The sequence below is a fragment of the Protopterus annectens genome, chromosome 9.part0, assembly GCF_019279795.1.
Source record: "Protopterus annectens isolate FY-2018-M chromosome 9.part0, PAN1.0, whole genome shotgun sequence".
Lineage (NCBI taxonomy): Eukaryota > Metazoa > Chordata > Ceratodontiformes > Protopteridae > Protopterus > Protopterus annectens.
The window spans coordinates 1334817270-1334839277 of NC_056743.1; the positions used below are offsets into that span (position 1 = coordinate 1334817270).

At 43.3% G+C, this 22008-nt stretch overlaps 1 protein-coding gene across 2 annotated transcripts in view; it reads right to left on the reverse strand.

Annotated features, from left to right (window-relative positions):
• Positions 1-22008, reverse strand: part of LOC122812057 (G protein-coupled receptor kinase 5-like) — a 1528223-nt gene that overhangs the window by 181357 nt on the left and 1324858 nt on the right. For both annotated transcript variants that reach the window (XM_044084306.1, XM_044084307.1), the window contains exon 8: positions 13980-14120. In XM_044084306.1, the coding sequence (XP_043940241.1) occupies positions 13980-14120 (141 nt within the window). The remainder of the gene's footprint in view (positions 1-13979; positions 14121-22008) is intronic.

The window sequence follows — 22008 nt, forward strand, 5'->3', positions numbered from 1 at the left end:
AATCTCTCCCCTTTGTTTTGAGGATTAGGATAAAAGGTAGGTAAGTGTATAGCCTGATTCAAAGCTACCCTGGATACCACTTTTGGCATAAAGGACGGGTTGTTCGTAAGGAAACTCTGCCCTGATGGAAGATGATGAAAGGCTGCACAGCCATGAGAGCTTGTTGTTCCGATACCCAACAAGCTGAGGTAATAGCCAGAAGGAAAGCTGTTTTCCAGGACAAATATTGCAAATCTGATGAGGCAGCTGGCTCAAAAGGAGGCAAGGTCAGCTTTTCTAGAATGAAATTGAGATCCCAAGCAGGTATTGGTTGTTTCCTTGGGGGTTTTAGATTCTTAGCCCCTCTGAGGAACTGTCTTAAGAGGGGGTGAGAGAATAAGGGTGGATCAGAGTTGTATTCTGCAGAAATGGCTGAGGCATGGATTTTGATGGAGGAGAAAGAAAGTCCACTGCTTAGCAGCTCAGCTAGATACTGTAATATTTGAGGTAAATTCAGTTTTCTGGGATCCTGGCCCTTTTTGTCATTCCAGACACAAAACCGTTTCCATTTTGCGGAGTAAGCTTTTCTAGTAGACGGCCTTCTGACCTCCAAAATGACACCCTGCACCTCCTTGGAGAGTAGGGTCTGTTGTGATGCTAAGGAATCTTCCATGCGGCTAGATTGAGTGTTTTTAGCTGACTGTGAAGAGTTTTGAAGCTGTGCTGAGTCAGAAGAAGAGGCATTAGAGGCAGGGTCCATGGTGGGGAATGCGTCAGGCTCCTCAGGAGTGGGTACCAGTCTTGTCTTGGCCAGTCTGGAGCAATGAGAATCATCTTTGGTCTGTCTGCTCTGGTTTTTAATAGAACTTTGGGCAGCAGAGGAAGAGGTGGTAGGCATAAACTGTCATTGATGTCCAACTGAAAGAGAGAGCGTCCACTCTCCAGGCCTTTGGATGAAAAATCCTTGAGCAGAATGTTGTCAATTGGTGATTTTTGTGGGAGGCAAAGAGATCTATGTCTGGCCTTCCCCATGCTTGAATTATCTCTGTAAAAACTTGAGGATGCAACTTCCATTCGTGTGGATCTGTCATATTTCTGCTTAGGTTGTCTGCCAGCGTGTTTTCCTTGCCTGGCAAGTACTGTGCTTGTAGTTCGATTTGTAAGTCCAGGGCCATGTTCCAAAGTGACATGGCTTGCCTGCATAGGGGGTATGAATGGGTACCTCCCTGTTTGTTTATGTACCACATTACTGTGGTGTTGTCCGTCCTTATCAATAGTTGACCTGGTTGCAGGAGGTCTTTGAAAGCTATAATAGCATTTATTACTGCTAGCATTTCCTTTTGATTGATGTGTAGGTGCTTTTCTTTTTGGGACCATTTGCCCTGAATGCACCGATCTGTCATGTGCGCCCCCCAGGCGTAGTCCGAGGCGTCTGTTGTGATGACTTGATTTGCTTGAGGCTTGCTGAATGGGAGACCTGTGTTTGTTTGGCATGCTTGAGCCCACCACAGAAATTCCTTTTGAAGACATGGAATTAGTGGTATTATTGTTTCTAGATTGTGGCTGTGTTGAGACCATAGGTTTTTCAGGTACCACTGAAGTTTCCTCATATGCAGCTTTGCACATGGGATTAGTAAGATGCAAGATGCCATGAATCCCAGAGCCTGCTGGATTTTTCTTGCAGTCAGCCTGGTGCAATTTGCTAGTGTTCTGAAGTATTGAGTTAGTTGCCCCTGCTTCTCTGGTGTGAGGTAGGCCATCTGGGTGTTTGTGTCCAAGTTGGCACCCAGGAAAATTATTTTCCGAGAGGGTATTAGCCTTGATTTCTTTTTGTTGACTGTGTATCCCAGAAAATTCAACAACATTATTACATAAGCCAGATGTTTCAGAAGAATGTGCTTGCTGTCCGCTTGGATCAGGCAGTCATCCAAATAGGGGTATATTTGTATCCCTTGAAGTCTGCAGTAGGCAATTACTGATGCCAGGCATTTTGTGAATACTCTGGGCGCAGTAGATAAGCCAAAGGGCAATGCAGAGAATTGATAATGGGTTGAACCTGCAAGAAATCTGAGGTATCTTCTGCAATTTTGTCTGATTGGGACATGCAGGTATGCCTCCTTGAGGTCAAATGATACCAGCCAAGACTCCTTGCCCAGCATGGGAAGAAGCTGCTGTAGAGTGAGCATCTTGAATTTTGGTACGAGTAGAAATGTGTTTAGGATGGATAGGTCCAAAATAGGTCTCCAATCTTAATTTTGCTACGAGTAGAAATGTGTTTAGGATGGATAGGTCCAAAATAGGTCTCCAATCTTTTCCCTTCCTTGGTACCAGGAATAGTCTGGAATAAAAACCTTGACCTTGTTCGTGCGTAGGTACCTCTTGAATAGCTTTCATGTCTATGAGATCTGAAATTTGTCTTTGTGCCTCTGCCCTTTGATTGTGTGGCAGGTTTGGCATGCCTCTCATTTTTGGAAGGGTGTGAAAATGGAATCTGTAGCCTCTGTTTATAATGTCCAAGATCCATTTGTCTTTTGTGACAATATGCCAATTTTTTGAAAATAATGCCAGTTTTCCGCCTAATGGTGCTGCCATTTGAGTCTTGCTTGGCATGCAAAGGGGAAAGTCATTGGGCTTGCTTTCTGAATGGTTGCAGTTATCCTCACCACCTCTTTGTGTAGGAGCTTGCCATTGTCTGCCTCTAAACGATCCTTGGGATTGCCCTCTGCCCCTCAGGCGCCTGTATCTACCTCTTTGGGGTCTGTCCGTGGCTGGAAAGGACCAATTTTTGGAAGGCCAATTTCTACTGAAACGTGGGGGTTGTACCTGTAGAAAATCTTTCACTGTTTGCATTGAATTAGCCTTTTCCTCCATTTTCCTTAATACCTCCTCAGCATTAGCACCAAATAATACATCCTTTTGTAGAGGGGCATCTAGTAATTTAGCTTTGACATGATCTGGTAAGGTTTGTTCCTTGAGCCAGGCATGCCTACGTATGACTGATCCTGTAACAGCAGCTCTACATGAGGCCTCTAGAGCATCAAAACCACATTGTAAGGTATGTTTACCCACTTGTTCTGCACTATGCATCAAATCCTGCAACTCCTTCAAGTCTGGTTGTTCAGGTTGTGACATTTTACTTCTCAATTGTGATAACAAAAACTGTTGGTACTTTAGCATATGGAACTGACAGTTTAATGCCCTCATGGTTAAGGTGGCCGAGGTATATACCTTTTTTCCCCACCTTTCTAAGGATCTGGAATCTCTCTCTGAAGGTAATGGATTTTTAGCAGTGGAGGCCTTAATTCCCTTGGGGCCCTGTGAGATAGTTTCTGGGTCAGCAGCATGGCTTTTGTATAGAAATTGGTGTGAGTCAGGAACCCTGTAGTACCTCTCAGGCTTGACTGGAGCTGTAGATAGAGAATCCGGGTTAAGGCAGGCCTCCGAGTACACATCATCTAGTATGTCCAAGACAGGAGGTATAGCTAGAGGCCTGTGCTGAGGTAGCAAGAGAAATTCCCAAAGCCTTTTCTTGGAATCTGAATAATCTTGGCCTTCCCAGTGGAAGTGTTCCCTTAGGGTATGCAAAGTTTCCCCAAATGAGTAATCCTCTGGGGGGGATACAGAGGGAATGGACTCCTCTGCATCAGAGTCTTCAAAAGGGGAGTAAGAATGTTCCTGTTCATCAGAGTGCTCTGATATAATGGAGCCCTGATTAGAGAAGGGGGATTCTTCCTCCACTCTGAGCCTTTTGTCCAGGGGGGTTGAGAACCCCTGATAAGAGTAATTAGATCCTCAGTCATCTTAAGCATCTGTTTTTTAGGCATGGGGCCTGGAGATGGGCCCTGTGTAGCTTGTCTCTTAGAATGCATGGCTGCTTTAGACTTAGTGTAAGCCTTGATGGAAAAAGAAGAGGAAGGTCTGAAGACACCTTGAGAGGTGGTAGACCTTCCACATTTTGAGATTCACCGCCAAGAGTGGCTTCGGTATCTGTAGTCGGGGTGTGGGCCAAGGAGCCTGCGACCTCAGGCGCAGGAGACACTGCCAATGTAGTGTCGTCGGTAGTCAGGGGCTGCATAGGCACCTCGCTGAGAACCGGACCACGTGTAGTCGGCTTTGGCGTGGTGTCGGTAGAGGCCGCGGACCTCATGTGTTGGTCCGTATCTTTGCGTTTTTTAGACAAAACTGGAGTCGGAGTATCCGATGACATAATATAGTTAAATTTTTTGCCAAAACAATGCTGGGCAAACTCCGCCCGACGCTTAATGGTGCATTTGTTGAATGTAGCACAAAAGCGACAGACCAAGACGTCGTGGTCTGGGCCTAAACAAGGAATACAGAGGGAATGGAAATCCTTATGCGGTATTTGCTGCCCACATGAAATACAATTATTAACTTTGTCTGACATCGGTCTGAGGCAAGAAAAGTTTCCCCAATGGGGTAGTTAGCTTTCAAGAAGACTTTGGTTGCAAAATTTTCATAATTTCAGGAGCTGGTCGACCGGCACTTGCGAACTGCTTCTGCTTCGGGCACCGCGCGGCAAGAAAGACTGAAGAAAATGGCGTCGGCTGGTTATTTTATACCCCTGGCACACTGACGTCAGGGAAGAAGCGACGACAACCGACAACGGACCTAGACTTTGGAATTCGGCCAACCGAGGACCCGCCTGACGGCAGGAGAACCCATCTGTTATGACTGCAGCTGTATGCACGATGATCATCAGAGTCCATGGCATAGTTTTAAGTTACCTATCTTGGGGGTGGCAGGAGGAAGGTATGAAAGTAACTGTAATTTTCCTTTGGATAGCACCAGAAGGATGTTACTAAGGTAAAGGACACACTGATAGGTACAGCTGCAATAGCAACATGTGATGTACCTGCAGTGTTGAGCCCCCTCCCCCCTTCAGCACACTTGACTATCCTTGCAGTTCTTATATACATACCCAGGGATCAAACAATTCATTTCCTTTCTCATCTTGTCCTACCCCACTCCCTGGTCAAAAATACTCTGCTCCCATAAGTTTCGATGCTGTCCCTTAAGTGATGCCAAACCACACTGCAACAAAACAGATTCTCTTAGTTGTCCAGAAGTAATAAGTTGAAAGACGTGGAGGAGAAGTGAATGCAAATCACCAGCTCTTCTAACTTATAGGTTCACAGGAGGTAACTAGGCTAATGGCACTAATGATCTTACAAGCCTAGCTATATTTATTCTGAGTTGTCGGTGGTTAGGTGAGTGAAGTTCCCAGAAGTAAAGGTCTATGGTTGTTAATACCGACTTCCTCTGTCCAGGATGGACATGGGCACCACCCCAGGAGTGAATCTGTGGTCACCCATCCATTGATCTAGGTTGCATTTGAATAGGATCAGGGAGGGGCTCTTTTTCATGTGAATTGGAAGCTTGTTCCAAAGAAGTGACAGTCTCTGGGAGATGCATCTCTCCAGCATGACCTGTTAATGTCAGAGGCTAAGTTAAGATCCTTGGAGCAAGTGACCCTCCCCACAATTTGATTTATGAATATGTAGCATTTCCATCAGGGCCGGGTCAGAGAAATAAATTCTAAACAGTAAGGGACCCAGCACAGAATACTGTGGTATGCCACTGGTGACTGGTCTTTTGCTAGAGGTGAAGTCACCCACTTTGACAGTATGTGTTCTGTCAGTGATCCAGATCTCTACCCATCTGGTAGTGTGGGGGTTAGTTCCCAATTGGGAGAGTTTCTGTATAATACCTGAGTGGGGGGACTGTGTCACATGCCTTGGCTAGGTCAAGATAGGCAGTATGCACTGTCTTTCCCTCGGCCCAGGACCTTGGTGACTTTCTCGAAGAAATCAACCATATTTAACAGGTATTAATATATTTAATTAGTATATTTAATGAATCTGAAATGGGTTGGGTCCAAGTTTGAAAATTACCTATGTGCTTGTTAATAAGGTCCATAATGATGCTTTCTATGGCCCTACAGATGAGGCTAGTCAAGCTTATTGGCCTCTAATTCCCAGGGTCAGCTAATGGTCCCCCTCTGTGCCCATGGATTATGGTTCCTGTCCTCCATTCCACAGGAACATAGCCAGTTCTCAGACTTGGGTTAAACAGGAATCCAAGTGGGTCTGCTAGGTCATATTTTAAGTTGTTTAAAAGACAACCTGGTATTTTGTCTGGTCCTACTGGTGCTGTGTTTTTGGGATTGGAAAGTGCCAAGATGACCTGCACTCTTGAGATAATAGGCTGAGGAATGGTGGCAGGTATATTTTGGGGGGTGACTGGAGGAGACAGGGAGGTGAAGTTTTCTCCAAATCTGTCAGCTAGCAGGTTGGTTATTATCTCTGGTTGAGTATGGGTGGTGCCATCCACAACCAGTTCAGGGCATAGCTGGGTATTCCCTTTTAGATTTCAGATGTAAATAATGTCTTGAGATAATCATTCACTAAGGAGGCTATTTTTGCTTTGTAACTAACTTTGGGAGACCTGACAAAAATCTCTAATTTGTTTGTTTAAGCTAGAGAGGGATTTCTTCCTCTGCTGATCTAGTTCCCTCTTGTTCTTGGACATTAGTTCTTTCCCTGGTTGTATAGCTTATTTATACGTACGGGTCCTCAAGGGTGGCTTGTTGTTTCAGCAAGACTTGGTTTTAATCCAGTCAAGTACAGCTGATCCTATACAACTGCTTAAGTGGTTATGCAGGGCATTGGTGTACACCTCCACTGAGTACTCCAAGTTATCTGCATTCAAGGGGGCTTTCAAACTTCTCATATCATCAGTCAGTAGGAGGTAGTTTATCTTTAAAAAATTCTTAAGTATTTTTGATCTTGATGCAGTGTCTGGTCTTATAATTACATAAAATGAGACAGATTTATGGTCCAATCTTTCCAGGGAGGACATCACATGGCTGGGGGGTGCATTGCTCTCCCATGTTAGTGAGTACTGTGTTCAGGACATTTGAACCTCTTGTGGGTTTGATGACTAGCTTTTCCAGAGCATTTGCACTGACAAAGTCCAAGAACCTCTGAGCCAGCATGTCTGTGGTCATGTACGTTTCCCAGTCAATGGTAGGATAATTAAAAATCACCCATAAGTAAGGTGTTGGGCTGTGTGGCAAGTGACTCCAGTAGGTCCAGGTATGCTGTATGTTTTTCCTGCTTCATGGTAGGGGACCTATAGCTAGCTATGATGTGGGTAGGGGACTTTACCTATAGTTTATTGGACATGGGCTGGCTCAACAGAGCCACACTGTTTGACCAGTCTGGATGTGCACTTATGCATAATGAAGATGGGTACACCTCCTCCTTTCATGCTCAGTTTGTGGTATGAACCCACGGGAGGCATTGTACCCCTGCACAGCCAGGGTGCTTTCCATGCCTGTGAACCATGTCTTGGTGGCTGCACAGACATCAGCATCTTCCAAAGTGAGGAGTGCTTCTAGAGTGTGCAGATTCATATTTAAACTCCTAGCATTAAGAAGCAGTACCTTGAGTTTATCTAGAGAGGATTTTGTTATGTTGGGAGGTTGGTTATTTTGACACTGTCTAAAAAAGGCACAATAGGGATGGCTAATGCCTTTGCCAGTATTTAAAATCCTAGAGTAGACAGATGCAGACCATCTCTGACAAAGCAGAGTGGCCTGTCAACCATGTCTTCTCAGGCTGACAGAGATTGGATCCCCTTGGACTGACACCAGAAGCTAAGCCAATTATCAAAGTCAATCATTTTTTGTTTGTACTGTGGCATCATCCTTGGAGAAGGTAGAATGCTCCTTAAGGTTAGGCTTATACATGCCTGTGACACAATCTGAGAGCTCAGTCATGTCTCTCTTCATATGCTCGAGTGAGGCATGTCTTAAGTTATTCAACCCCACATGGACTATGATGGAGTCATGTCAGTACTTGTGAAAGAGAAGTTGGTGAGGTGCTTGGAAGAAATGCATCACTCCAGTTGTGACTATGAGATGCTTATGAGGCTTTCAGCAACAAAGCAGCAATAAGCATGCTAGAAGGATAATGCATACATGTGAATGTGCACACCACATCTGTGACTCCAGTGATGATGGAAAAGGAAAGTACAGTTGTGAACACTTATCATAGATGTAGATGTTTGAGTGTATTCACTGTTGCAGTCATTACATTTGGGTTATCTGCTTGCAGGTAGCCCTCAGTCGGCCTGATTATCAAAGTCTTGGGTCCTGCGTCAGTTGCTGTCTCATCTTCCATGACGTCAGGTAGTCAGGGGTATAAAGCATGCAGCCGACACCATTACATCAGTTTATCTTGCCCCAGATGTCAGGTGCCCCCAAAATGGGAAGCAATTATATACAAGATTACACCTCCAACAAGAAGCAAATACACCAAAAAGCTTCAAGTATAGTAAACAAGAAAAGAGATAAAGTCAATAGAAGTCAGGGGGCTGGAGGGTGGGTAACCAGGACTGCAACAGTGAATACACTCGAACAACTACATTTATGGTAAGTGTACACAACTGTACTATGTTCTTTGTGTTTCACTGTTGCAGTCATTATATTTGGGTATATTCCCAAAGCTATGGAAGGGAGGAGGCAATTAAGAGAGCATTAGGACCAGCTATTAGGCCCTGCAAGACTGCAGTGGCAAAACCAGCTCTGGATTTAGAAAAGGCAAGTGGTAATACTTGGTGAAAGTATGCACAGAACTCCAGAAAGCAGCTTCTAGGATGTCTCTGGTTGGGACACCTCTGAGAAAGGCTGCAGAAGTAGACGCAGCCCTGGTGGAATGAGGTTTTATCCCCTGCGGGGTAGGTTTTCCATGGTGCTTATAGAAGAAATGAATGCAATGGCCTATCCCTTAGAAATGGTTTGCTTTGAAATGGTCTTCCCCTCTGCCCCTGCAGCAAATGCAACCAGCAGCTGTTTAGATTTCCTGACAGGCTTAGTCCTAACCAAGTAAAATTTAAGTTGTATGTGCAAGTCCAAAGAGTGCAGTATTCATTCCCCTTTGTTATGTGGATTAGAAAAGAAGGTTGGCAAATGAATGGACTGATTAAGGGCCACACTGGATACCACCTTGGGCATAAAGGAAGGGTTGGTCCTAAGGGACACCCTATCCGCATGAAGGATGATGAAAGGTTCCACTGCCATGAGGGCCTGTAATTCAGATACCCTTCTAGCTGAAGTGATGGCTAAGAGGAAGGCTGTTTTCCAAGAAAGGAATTTCAACTCTGCAGTTGCAGCTGGCTCAAAGGGAGGTAGAGTGAGCTTTTCCAATACAAAGTTAAGGTCCCAGGCTGGAGTAGGGGCTATGTTTTTGGCCCCTCTGAGGAACTGCTTCAGCAATGGATGAGGGAAGAGGGGTGGCTCAGTAGAATAATGTGCTGAAATGGCTGAGGCATGGATTTTAATGGAAGAGAAGGAAAGACCCCTAGTGAAGCATCTCAGTTAAGTATTGAAGAATATGCGATAAACTGGGCACTGTTGTGCCCATTCCCCGAGTTTGGCTCCAGGAACAGAATCTTTTTTACTTTTCAGCATAGAATTTTCTAGTACTAGGTCTCCTAGCCTCCAGAATGACATCCATCGGTTGCTTACTGAGGGATAGTAATGGAGAGCTCAGATAATTAGCCAGGCTGCAAGGTTCAGGGTTTGAAGCTGGGGGTGCAGAATCTGGCCCTCCTGCTGGGACAGTAGGGAAGGGGTCCGAGGCAGGTGCCATGGTTCCAGCAGAGAGACACTGCGCAAGAGGGGGTACACCAGTGCTGGCGTGGCCAGTCTGGTGCAATGAGAATTGTCCTTGGTTTGTCCTGTTTGATCTTTAGTAGAACTTTGGAGAGGAGAGGCAGAGGGGGAAAGACATAAACTGATAGGTTTTTCCAGGTGAAGGACAGGGCATCCACTTTCCAAGCTTGTCTGTCAGAGTCCTTGTGCAGAATTTGTCCAATTGGCAGTTCTGAGGGGAGGCAAACAGGTCTATCTCTGGGCTCCCCCATTTCTTTCTCAAACTGTTGAATATCCTTGGTTCCAATTTCCACTTGTGTAGGTCTATGAGATTTCTGCTTAGGTCGTTTGCCAGTGTATTCAGCTTGCCTGGCAGGAATTGAGCTTGTAGGTGCACTTGGTAGCTCAAGGCTGTGTTCCACAGAGCCATGGCTAGTCTGCAGAGAGGGTATGAGTGGGTTCCCCCCTGCTTGTGTACCACATGACAGTGGTGTTGTCCGTCCTTACCAATAATTGTCCTGGCAGAATGTGGTCCTTGAAGGCTGTCTGAGCATTCTGTACAGCTAACATTTCTTTTTGATTGATATGCAGGTGCATTTGACTCGGGTTCCATTTGCCCTGCCAAGTGAGCCCCCCATGCATAGTCTGATGCGTCTGTTGTTAGGGTTTGGGCGGCAGCGGATAGAGTGAATGGCAGTCCCTTGTTGTGGTGGCAGGCCTCTGCCCACCAAAGGAACTCTGTTATTATACAAGGAATGATAGGAATCATTGATTCTAGGTCCTGAGAATGTTGACACCATCGGCTTTTTAGATACCATTGTAGTTTCCTCATGTGCAGTCTTGCATATGGAATTAGTAGAATGCAAGAGGCCATGAACCCCAGGGCTTGCAGTATTTTCCTTGCAGACAGCTGGGTGTTTGTGGCCAGTAGTTTGAAGTAGGCTGTCAAATAAACTTGTTTCTCTGGCGTTAGGTAGGTCATCTGGAAAGTTGTATTCAAGCTTGCTCCCAGGAATACAACTTGTTGGCAGGGTACTAGGTGTGATTTCTTTTTGTTTATGGTGTACCCCAGTGAAGTTAGTAGTTTCTTTACAAATGCTAGATGATTTAATAGTATGTCCTGGCTTTCTGCCTGAATTAGACATTCGTCCAGGCATGGGTATATTTGAATATTTATTTGCCTGCAAAATGCAAAGACTGGAGCTAGGCACTTTGTGAATACCCTGGGCACAGTAGATAAGCCAAACGGCAGTGCAGTGCATGTAGCCTGCTCTGAAGCGTAGGTATTTTCTGCAAGATTCCCTTATTGGGATGTGCAGCTAAGCTATCTTTAAATCCAATGTTGCTAACCAGGCATTTTTGCCTAGCATGGGAAACAGCTGATGAAGAGTTAGCATTTAGAATTTTGGGATTACCAAAAAAGTGTTTAGGATAGACAGATCCAGGATAGGATGCCAGTAATTGTCTTTTCTGGGTACCAGGAAAAGTCTTGAGTAAAACCCTTGCCCCCATTCCTCTTCTGGGACAGTTGAGTATCTCTAATACTTAGAAGAGAGAGAACCTGCTTTTGAGCCTCTGCCCACTGATTTGGGGGTAGGTCCGGCCAACTGTTTGGTGTTGGTAAGGAGTGGAAGTGGAATCTGTATCCTTGGGAAACTATATTTAAAACCCATTTGTCTTGGGTAATGAGTTCCCAGTTTTTTGCATGCAGGGCGATCTTTCCCCCTAAAGGAACAGTCAATTGAGCAGGGATTGGAAGGTTTAAGGTTAAGTCATTGTGACAGTTTACCATAAGGGGGTGTCTTACTACTTCCAGTTTTGGAAGTGGGAGCCCCCCACTGCTTAGGCCTGTGAGTACCTTGAGACTGAAGCCTGGGTGGTCTGCTGTAACTGGGTTTGGACTGAGAAGGCTTGGAAGAGACAGGAAAGGACCAATTCTTAGAAGGTCAGTGCCTACTAAATCTGGGAGGCTGTACTTGCAGGAAATATGTAACAGTTTGCATAGATTTAGCTTTTTCCTCCATCTTTTTAAGTACTACTTCTGCTTTGTTGCCAAACAGGCGGTCTTGGTTTAAGGGAGCATCCAGTAATTTAGCTTTAACATGATCTGGCAAATTTTGCTCCTTAAGCCAAACATGCCTTCTAAGTGCAGGCCCAGTGACAGCAGCCCTGCAAGATTCCACTAATGAATCAAAACCACATTGCAAAGTATGTTTACCAACTTGTTCAGCAGAATGCATTAAATCCTGTAATTCTTTACTTTCAGCACAGTCAGGAATCAACATCATTTTCTGTTTAAGTAATCCAATAATATGCTGCTGATACTTTAACATATGAAACTGGCAGTTTAAGGCCCTAATGGCCAAAGTAGCAGAAGTGTATACCTTCTAATCCCATCTGTCCAGGGCCCTGGAATCTCTATCAGAGGGGGTAGGGATTTTGGCAGTAGTAGCCTTAATGCCTTGGGTCCCTGTGAAATTGTCTCTGGATCCGCAGTAGGATTCTTAAAGAGGAACTTGTGAGAGTCAGGGACTCTGTAATACCTGTCAGATTTTCTGGGAGACGGAGGTAAAGTGCCTGGGGCCAGGCTAGATTCCAAGAAGGCATCATCTACAATGTCCAGTACAGGAGGGATAGCTAAAGGCCTGTGCTGAGGTAGGAGTAAAAATTTCCTAAGCCTCTTTTTGGAATCAGAGTAATCCTGGCCTTCCCAGCGGAAATGCTCTCTAAGAGTATGCAAAGTTTCACCAAAAGAAAAATCTTCTGGAGGGGAAGCAGAGGGAATGAAGACCTCTTTATCAGAATCCTCATAGGTAGATAAGGGCAAGTCCTAGTCATCAGAAGAAACAGAAATTTCAGAATCCTGATCAGAAGAATCAGAAAGAAAATCAGTTCTAGGTCTCTTAGAGCGAGAATGGTGGCTTCCCCTGATTAGAGTAATAAGGTCTTCAGCCATTCCTATAATTTGTTTTTTAGGCATAGGGACCTGACCATGCGGTCTGGGCATCGGTTTTCTAGGCGTGGATCGAATTTTAGACCTTGAAGAAGAAGATGGCATCAGTTTAATATGCAAGTCAGTAGGCCTGAATACACCAGCAGAAGCCAGTGCCTGCACAGCTGCTCCGGACCCATCCAAGGTAGAGTCATCTGCAGGTTCCATAGTCAAAGAAGCATCTCGCGGCATACCGGACTCTGAATGGGCCTCAGTAGAGACCTGTGAATCTAAAGTAGCAGGTATCAGGGGCTGTGAAAGCACCTCACTGAGTACCGGTGAACTGGCAACTAGCTTAATGGAAGCGTCGTCGGCAGCTTTGGACCTATGAGGTCTGTCTCTGTCTTTATCTTTGCATTTTTTCTGAATGTCGGTAGTCGGGTGGCTTACTGAAGCCATTTCTGGATAACTGAACCAAGTACCAAAATAGTTAGATGCGAAAATGAACTGACGATGAATAGTTCGAGGATTGAATAAGGCACAAAACCAACAGCGAGGGATGTCGTGGTCTAGGTCTAAGCAAGGAATGCAGTACAAATGAAAATATTTATGAGGTATTTGCTTTCCACACGTAATACAATTGTTAACATTTACTGACATCGGTTTAGAGCAAGAAAAAGGATCCCCAACAGGGTACTTAGCTTTGTTGAAGACTTCGGATCTGAAACTCGAAAACGAAAATTTTAGGAGTCAGCTGACCGGCACTGGCGAACTGCTTCTGCTTCGGGCACTGCACGGCAAGAAATACTGATGTAACGGCATCGGCTGCATGCTTTATACCCCTGACTACCTGATGTCACAGAAGATGAGACAGCAACCGACGCAGGACCCAAGACTTTGAAAATCAGGCTGACTGAGGTCTACCTGCAAGCAGATAACCCAAATGTAATGACTGCAACAGTGAAACACGAAGAACATCTAGAGTAGGTCTAAACTGAAAAAAATCTCCTGTCCTAAAGTATGACAGCTTCCATTCTTGTCTCCTACGCCTCTCAGCCTCTTAAGAACTGAATGGGTGATAAAAGGGAAGTTGGAGAAGAATCAAAAGATCTATGTCAACAGACTGATAGAAAGAAATGTTTAAAAAATCTAGTACTGGTCATTGTGGCTAAACCGACTTCTCTTCCATGAGAATCCATCCATCACCTTCTCACTGCTATTCCTTTCCACAGGATTTTTCTGTCACAATCAACCATCTCAGAAAGTGTTCTTTCAGTCCTCTACCATTCTATTCATCTACATAAAATTAATTTTGTCCTTTAATAATCAGTTCCACGTTAAGCCAGTTTCCAGAATGCTACTAACAGTAACAAAATAAACCAGGATACTTACTACAAATCTGCTAATCACTTTCTCCAAAATTTGCTTCTCATTGAGAGCCATGGCTTCTCCTTTCCTCTTTTTTATTCTTTTTTTCTCTAATTTCTTGCAGGCATACATCTTTCCAGTCGCCCGGACCTGGCAAGCACACACCTAGAATTAACAGAGACACATATCATATGAGCAGAAAATGTGTGGGACATTACACAAAAAAAATATTCATATTTATACGATGGAATTCTAGAACACTGACTTCTACAGAGTGAACAGAACCAAACCTGATGCAGTCATGTATAAACCATTTTTATGTGACACAAAGTTCTATACTCATGTTTATGATAATGTGGTACAAAATGCCATGGCATAATTCCTTCATAGTGGGAGACTTAGTAGACAGACCCACGCAATGTCAGGGACTGTTGCCATCATAGCCCTGAAAAGGCAGAGATGTTTAAAAGTTGTATTGGTAAAGTACATCTTTAAGATACTACCTGCACACTAAGATGGAAAGTGAGATGTCAAAGCACCAGAGAAACACTCAAGCGCTAGGTAGGGAATAAATGGACTCAGAATATACCAGAACAACAAACAAGTGATAAACACTGAACAGCCTGCCTGCAACTGTGGGAGTGGTTACTGCCTTGAAACTGTAGTTTTATTGGCCATATTGGGTCAATTCCAAACTCCTTGATCTCCCTCTCTTAAAACCCTCTTTTGCGCATAGCGCATAGCACAACATCAGGCAGCGCCACCTAATTGGGTTTAAACTATTCCTGGCTCCACAAAGTCTGCTCTTCACTTTTTCCCTTAGAACTGCTCTATCTCTCAAATTAAACACCATATTCTCATTCTAAGGCCCCTCACTGGTCCAAATAAGTAATCTTACAAGTTAGCACTAATAAACCATAAGCACTACTTACTCTTATACTCTCTACAATTACCTTGTCCCCTATTGGTCCGTTTTAATTCAGTTCCCTATATTATTCTAGCATGTCCAAAGGTCAGTCAATGGTTTCCTTTCCAGTCCAGCTGGTGAACCTGGGAATTTTGAGGCAATGTTACAACTGTCTCATGTACACGGACAACCCTCTCCTCCTCCAAACAGGTTCAAATATATGTGAGAGATGCAACCATATAGCCAAACTGGAGGCTGAGCTCTCTCATCTCAAAACTGGTGTAACCAGTCAGGAGGAGAAGGTAACCTCACACAACACAATTCCAGTATCTACCTAAGCAACAGAGACCTCCAAAGCAGACATCCAAGCAAACGCTATCCTAAAACAAAACACGTACAACACATAGCACACAAAGTCAGTGTGCCAAGCAGTCATAGCCCTTACGGCTGAATAACACACCTGATACTCTTGTAATAGGTGACTCTATTGTCAGACACACTGACGTCCCGCTCACCAGGCTGAATAAAGAGAAGGTCACAGTGAGCTGCCTGTCGGGCACTAGGATCCGCCACATCACGCAAGCACTCAGGTCACTCCAAAGCAAATACAAATATGACTCAGTCATTGTACATGCTGGCGTGAATGACCTGAGACGTACCTCCCTCGACTACATGAAAAGAGACATAGAGGAGCTCTCTGATCATGTAGCCCAGGCCGGTATGACCCTGACCTTGTGCAGCATCTTACCCTCACCTAGAATGATGCCACAGTATAAAGACAAAATGATCGATTTTAACAATTGGCTAAAATTTTTGTGTCATTCAAAGGGGATCCAGTATCTGTCAGCCTGGGATGACATGCTCGACAAGCCATGTTGCTTCGCTAGGGACGGCTTGCACCTGTCAGCCCTGGGCTTTCGGATATTGTCAAAGGCTCTTGCCACCCCCATAGTGCCTTTTTTAGGCAAGGCTCAAAAGTCAAACCCACCTCCATAGACAGCACAAGGAACAAGAAACTAAGGGTAATGCTGCTAAACACCAGAAGTCTTAACCTCAAGATGCATGCACTCAAAGCTCTCCTCAGTATGGAGAACATCGACATCTGTGCAGTGACAGAAACCTGGTTCAAGGCTCCAGTGAGCACCCCAGCACTACCAAGTTATACCTCATTATCATGTTTTTCGGCCCCAAAACCCAGACCGAACCACAAAAGGAGGGGGAGTTTCCATATTTATCAAGGATATCCACACCTCCAGGTTAGTGGCATTGCACAAAGTATCGGAGACCATCCATGTGCAACTGACAGTGGGCAAGACTGCTTTTCAGTTTATAGCATCCTACAGACCACCCTCTCAAAGTCAGGAATCCCACTTGGCTTTCCTGAAAACATTGGAGAACATGAAGATCTCTCCGAACACCATTATATTGGGTGACTTCAACTACCCAAACATAGACTGGGAGCATTACTCTAGCCCCAGCACCTTAGCCCAAAGGTTCCTGGAATTTATAAACTCAAATGCTATGGAACAACTAGTCACCACTCCCACAAGAGGGGAAAACATACCAGACCTGATCATTACCAACATGGGGACTCTATGCTCCATACCAGAAGTATATCCCTCATTGGTAAGATCAGACCATAAATTAATTTCACTGGATATCCACATCCCGACCCCACTCCCAGCCCAGAAAACCACAGTGAAAAACTTCTCAAAAGTGAACTTCACACTTCTCAAAACCGAAGTGGAATCCTTCAAGGCCCCAGGGCCAATGGAAACTATGGCCCAAACTGCAGAATCCGATATAAACACATTCTACGGACATCTCCAGGAATGCATGGATCATGCTATCCCAAACAAAATCAAGACCCAATCATCCAAAGGCAGGCGTCCAGTCGGGTGGACCCCAGCCATAAATAAACTGTACAACAGAAGGAGGAAGCTACTACATGATAGAGCAAAATCCCTAAAAGGGAAGGCATCTCTGATCAGTACTAGCAAAAAATTACGATCCCTCATAAAATCCTCCAAGGCCAGCTTCGAGAGAAATATTGCACAGGACACTAAAGACAATCATAAGGCTTTTTTCAGTTATGTTAGGAACCTGGGTTGCAACTCCCAGACTTGTTCTGAGTTGATTATAAACGACAAAAAATACACTGAACCCACAGACATCACCAATATCCTGGCAGATAGGTTCAGTGCAAACTTCTCCACCCCCCCCCCCAAAAAGAGAAAGTATCTATCCCGGCAGAGTGCAGCCTCCCAAACATCTCTGATGCTCAGGTGAAGGCCGCCCTCTCCAAAGCAAAAAACATTGCTTCCATGGGACCAGATGGCATCCCGGGTTGCGTCCTACATGAACTCCAAGAAGAACTAATCCCTCAAGTAAAACAATCTCAGCCTCACTACAGGATATGTGCCCAAAGAATGGCATACAGCAACAGTGGTCCCACTCCACAAAGGTGGCGCCTCTGCGGACCCTGGAAACTATCCCCCCATAAGCCTGACTAGCCTAGTCTGCAAGGCTATGGAGAGGATCATCATGGAACTCATAAACAAAGACATTGGGGACCTACAGACACTAGATCCTACCCAATTTGGCTTCATCAAGGGCATATCCTGCCTTTTGAACCTGGTCGACTTCTTCGAAACATTCACCAAGGCCATAGATGAAGGGAAGGTAGTCCACACAGCCTATCTGGACCTCGCAAAGGCATATGACACAATACCCCACACGGGCATCATAGATAAGCTATCCAGCCTAAATATAAACCCCTATGTCACAAGATGGGTCACAAACTGGCTCAAAGACAGAACCCACAGAGTCAGAGTTGCTGGAGCCATGTCAGACTCGAAACCGGTCACAAGTGGTGTCCCACAAGGTTCTGTCCTGTGACCTCTCTTGTTCGGTATTTACTTTTCTGAGGTACAGGCCAACGTGGGAGGACTATGGCTCACCAAGTTCGCAGATGACTGCAAACTGGGCGCCATAATCGACTCTCCAGCTGACACAAACATCCTTCAAAAAGGTAGAGACGGATAACTGGTGCCAGAGCCATGGTCTAAAGCTAAATGCCAAAAAGTGTATAGTCATACCCTTTGGCAAAAACAATGTGCCCACAAATTACCACATAGGTGGTAACCCATTAAGTACAGAGAAAGTAATTAGGGATCTGGGGACCCAAGTTGATAGCAATCTCTCCTTTGACAACCACATTGCCAAAGTGGTTAGAAAGACCTTCTACATAGCCCACCTCATCATGAAAGGATTCACATCTAGATCAAGAGAGGTAATCGTGCCCCTTTATTCATCCCTCATCAGGCCCATCATAGAATACAATGTCCCCTTTGGGATGTACCTTACCGGACACCTGCAGCAATTAGAAAGACCCCAAAATTATCTCACCAGGAGGATCAAGGGACTCAAACAGATGTCATATGCTGCTCGGTTAAAAAAACTCCAGCTCTACTCAGTTGCATACCGCCTATTTCGAGGCAATCTATGCCTGACATATAAAGCTATGTACAACCCAGAATTAATGGACATGCTCCACCTCAGTAAATCTAAATCCCTTAGAGTCACGCGCTCGAGGGACTTGAACCTCAGCACAGAAATAAATAGAACATGCTGGAGGGACAGATTCATAACCCAGAGGCTCCCTTCGCTCTGGAATAGAATTCCAATTCATGTTAGGCAGAGCACCTCACTGACTCTCTTCAAGAAGAATCTTGATGAGTGGATGGGGGATCGTAGGTTTGTCCCGGGGATTACTTCCGTGTCACTATTAGACAGAGGCACAGTAAACTAAACTTTAAAAAGAGCACAGTATACTCAAATCAAGGGGTGGCGTAAGCCAAACACAATCGGGCTAGGCTTATAAATGCCCCAGGGCAGATAGCCTAGTATGAACCTATGAACCTAAGTGCAACTTAGATCATGACAAGTGCCATTACAATACAACTTAAGGAATGTGGAAAGAAAGAGGAAATATTTCTTAAAACCAAAAAAAGTTACAATTAATAGTCACCATAAAATCAGGCATAAATACATAAAAATATACTAAAAAAGGAATATAAAAACATAAACACCCACAAACCATTCTTAAGCTAACAAAGTCTGTACTTCCAAACACCTCCCCCATGATTTTGCATGCTTTAATCCTCACCTATGCTTCCCTCAAACAACCTACTCTATTCACTTACAAGGCATCTTTGAAACACCCAGTCTTATACTCGTCCAGCATTTTCACCAATCTGATGAGTCTTAACCTTGCACTACATGTACCAATTTATTAATTGAGTCTGTAAAAAATATGAAAGAAAAAGAACCATTTCTGGGTTCACCATATCCGACAGACCTTCACTCACTGAACATTATACTATACCTCAGTTCAGTGGATTTAATTTTGAATCCCATCATAACATAATACCCACATTTTTAAATGTGATGGACATAAAATAATACTTGCCACATATAAAAATAAATAAATAAATATAAAAAATAAATAAAAATGTTTAGCCAAAAAAAGTCTTCTCCTAACCCACTGATGAATCATATATCAACTTGGACTTAGTCTCCCTGTTACATTCTCAAAAAATCTCAGGAAGTATATAAAAAATCTCTATAAATTTATAACCATGTTTAAACACCCATATATGTCACATAGTTCTCCATTCAAACCCCACTCCAACAAACAAGCCTTCATAATTCTTTGTTTCAAGTTTGCCTTTCTTTTCCTTCACCACACACTGTCAGACCTGCCTCATTCAAAGGACACCCCAATGAATACCAGTCTTTACATACAAGAACCCACCCAATATTCTATTAATTAGCACCTCTCAACAACCCTATACCCAACCTGTAATCCTCTTACACAACCCTAGTTGATTCAAATTTCTTCATAACTTCCCCTGCTCCCCCATTGCCCAAAGACTTTTCTTCATCTTATAAAAAGTATATCCAACTACCCTCCCTTTCCCTCCTTTGTCAAAAATGTCCCAAAATATTGTCAAAAATAAAAAATACTGCCTACCTCCACCCAAGCCTGAAACCTACAAATTAGCATAGCTAACCATCCTCAATTTATTCATAGCCAGTGCCAGACTTACATTTAACAAGCCACTAGATCTCAAAAAACATATAACTTTTAGGCTCCCCTTTTTACTTAAAACAATCTTCAACCACTTAAACACTGAAAGCTCTTCTTCATTTACCATTAAAAAGGCTACAAAATTATAAACTTTTCAAGGAAAACCATTTCATCCTGGAACCCTCTTATTACCTGCTTCCTTAATTACTTCCCCAGCCTCCACCAGCATAGCCTTCCTTGCTGTCCATTTAGTTGCTGTACACTTTCTTACATATCCCACATGGTCATGCTCAGTAAACATTCTTCCCTTAATCTAAACCACAAAATAAAACAAACACACACATACAAACATATGCACAAAATATAACTACTACAACTCTGACATCCTGGATTTTGCATTACAGTGAATTCCTTGCATTGTTTGTTGTTTATCAAAACATTTTACTTTTTTTACTATCATTCTTCCAATATAATCCCACCATCAACATCACCTGGCAATATTTCAGACATATCCCTCTTTACCGTCAATACAATGTACATTTCACAGTTTGGCTAATACAAATCTTTTACTATGAGAGTCTGCCATATTATGGCACCATTCTTCTGGTCCATTTTCAGACACCATTATCACCTTTTCCTTTTCGTTCAGAACAGATATTTTTTTTCGTTTTCTTACTCCATCTATACAATACTCCCAACTCTTGCTTAAAAGTCTCTCCAACATTCATATCTGAAGTTTTACCATTCAATTCCAAACCAAAAGGTAAAAAAGCCACAGACAAACAACTCAATAAATTTTCTGCAAGTTCGTCCAAACCAAGCTACTACAGGAGATTTAAGGTATTCCCACAGTGAAGACTCTAGCTTGGCTGGACCTTTCTTATAGTTTTTACTGAATGGCTCATCTCTGTGACCTTCTTAAGACTTTGGTTTCAATGTTAGTTGGGATATTTTGCAGGCAACCTAATGTTTCAGGATACCAAGCTTGTTTTTAAGCTTTGTGTTTCTAATGTACGCTACTGACAAGGTTGAAAAACATGGCACATTTACACAGTGGTATTTGGCTTTATTGGCCTGAATGTACCTATAAAGACTTAAAAAGTAAAATGGAATAAGTCATGGGCATTCAAAAGTCAAGTAAATAAAACACTGCTATGCATTTAAGGTGCCAATTACATATATCCCATGGGCCCTCACTACAGAAGGTTTAAGGTATTACACAGTAAAGACTCTACCTTTGCTGGCTCGCTCTTGTAGGTTTTACTGAAAAGTTTTATAATTCGGGGACAATTTCCTTTCATGAAGGAAACTACATGCAGAATCCTGAAACAATTCATACAGTTAAATATTTATTTTCCTTTTCCCCAAACTTCGTACTCCCACCATACAACACACACACACTGCTTTATGATCACAAAAATCCTCCAAAATATTTTGATTTATGTCACTCATACCTACTGCAGATAAAAACATATGGTATCACTGGCTCAACAGTTAACACACTCCTCTTTGGTGCCTGAAGATCAGACATTTCTGGATTCTATTCCATCACCAGGTATTTGTATTTATTTCCAATACTGACACTGCAGTTCAGCATTGGGGTGGTATGTGCTGTACTCCTGTGTGCGCCATCCCTTGGATGAGCTGTTAAACTGAGGCCTCTATCTGCTCAACCTAGTAGTAGATCAGGTGGCTATGAAAGATTTCATGGCACTTACTGGAAAACAGTAGGGGTCCTTTATTTATATATAAAAAAATTTTTATTTACAACATATAAATTTATATATACATAGATATACAAATATATTTACACGTATTCATAATTTTCCTTACATACTAAATTTTCATCCATATTAGACCCCCACTCCTTTTTTCATAACCACTATCTATCTGATTTTACTGAATATTGTTGCTAAAATTCATTTACCACTAAGCATAATTTCATTCCATATAACCCATATGGCATAAAATAACTTTTTATCTATTTTAACATATTATTTACTTCTATTTTTATAACCAAATACAGGTTTATCTTATTTTATATCTTCAAAAAC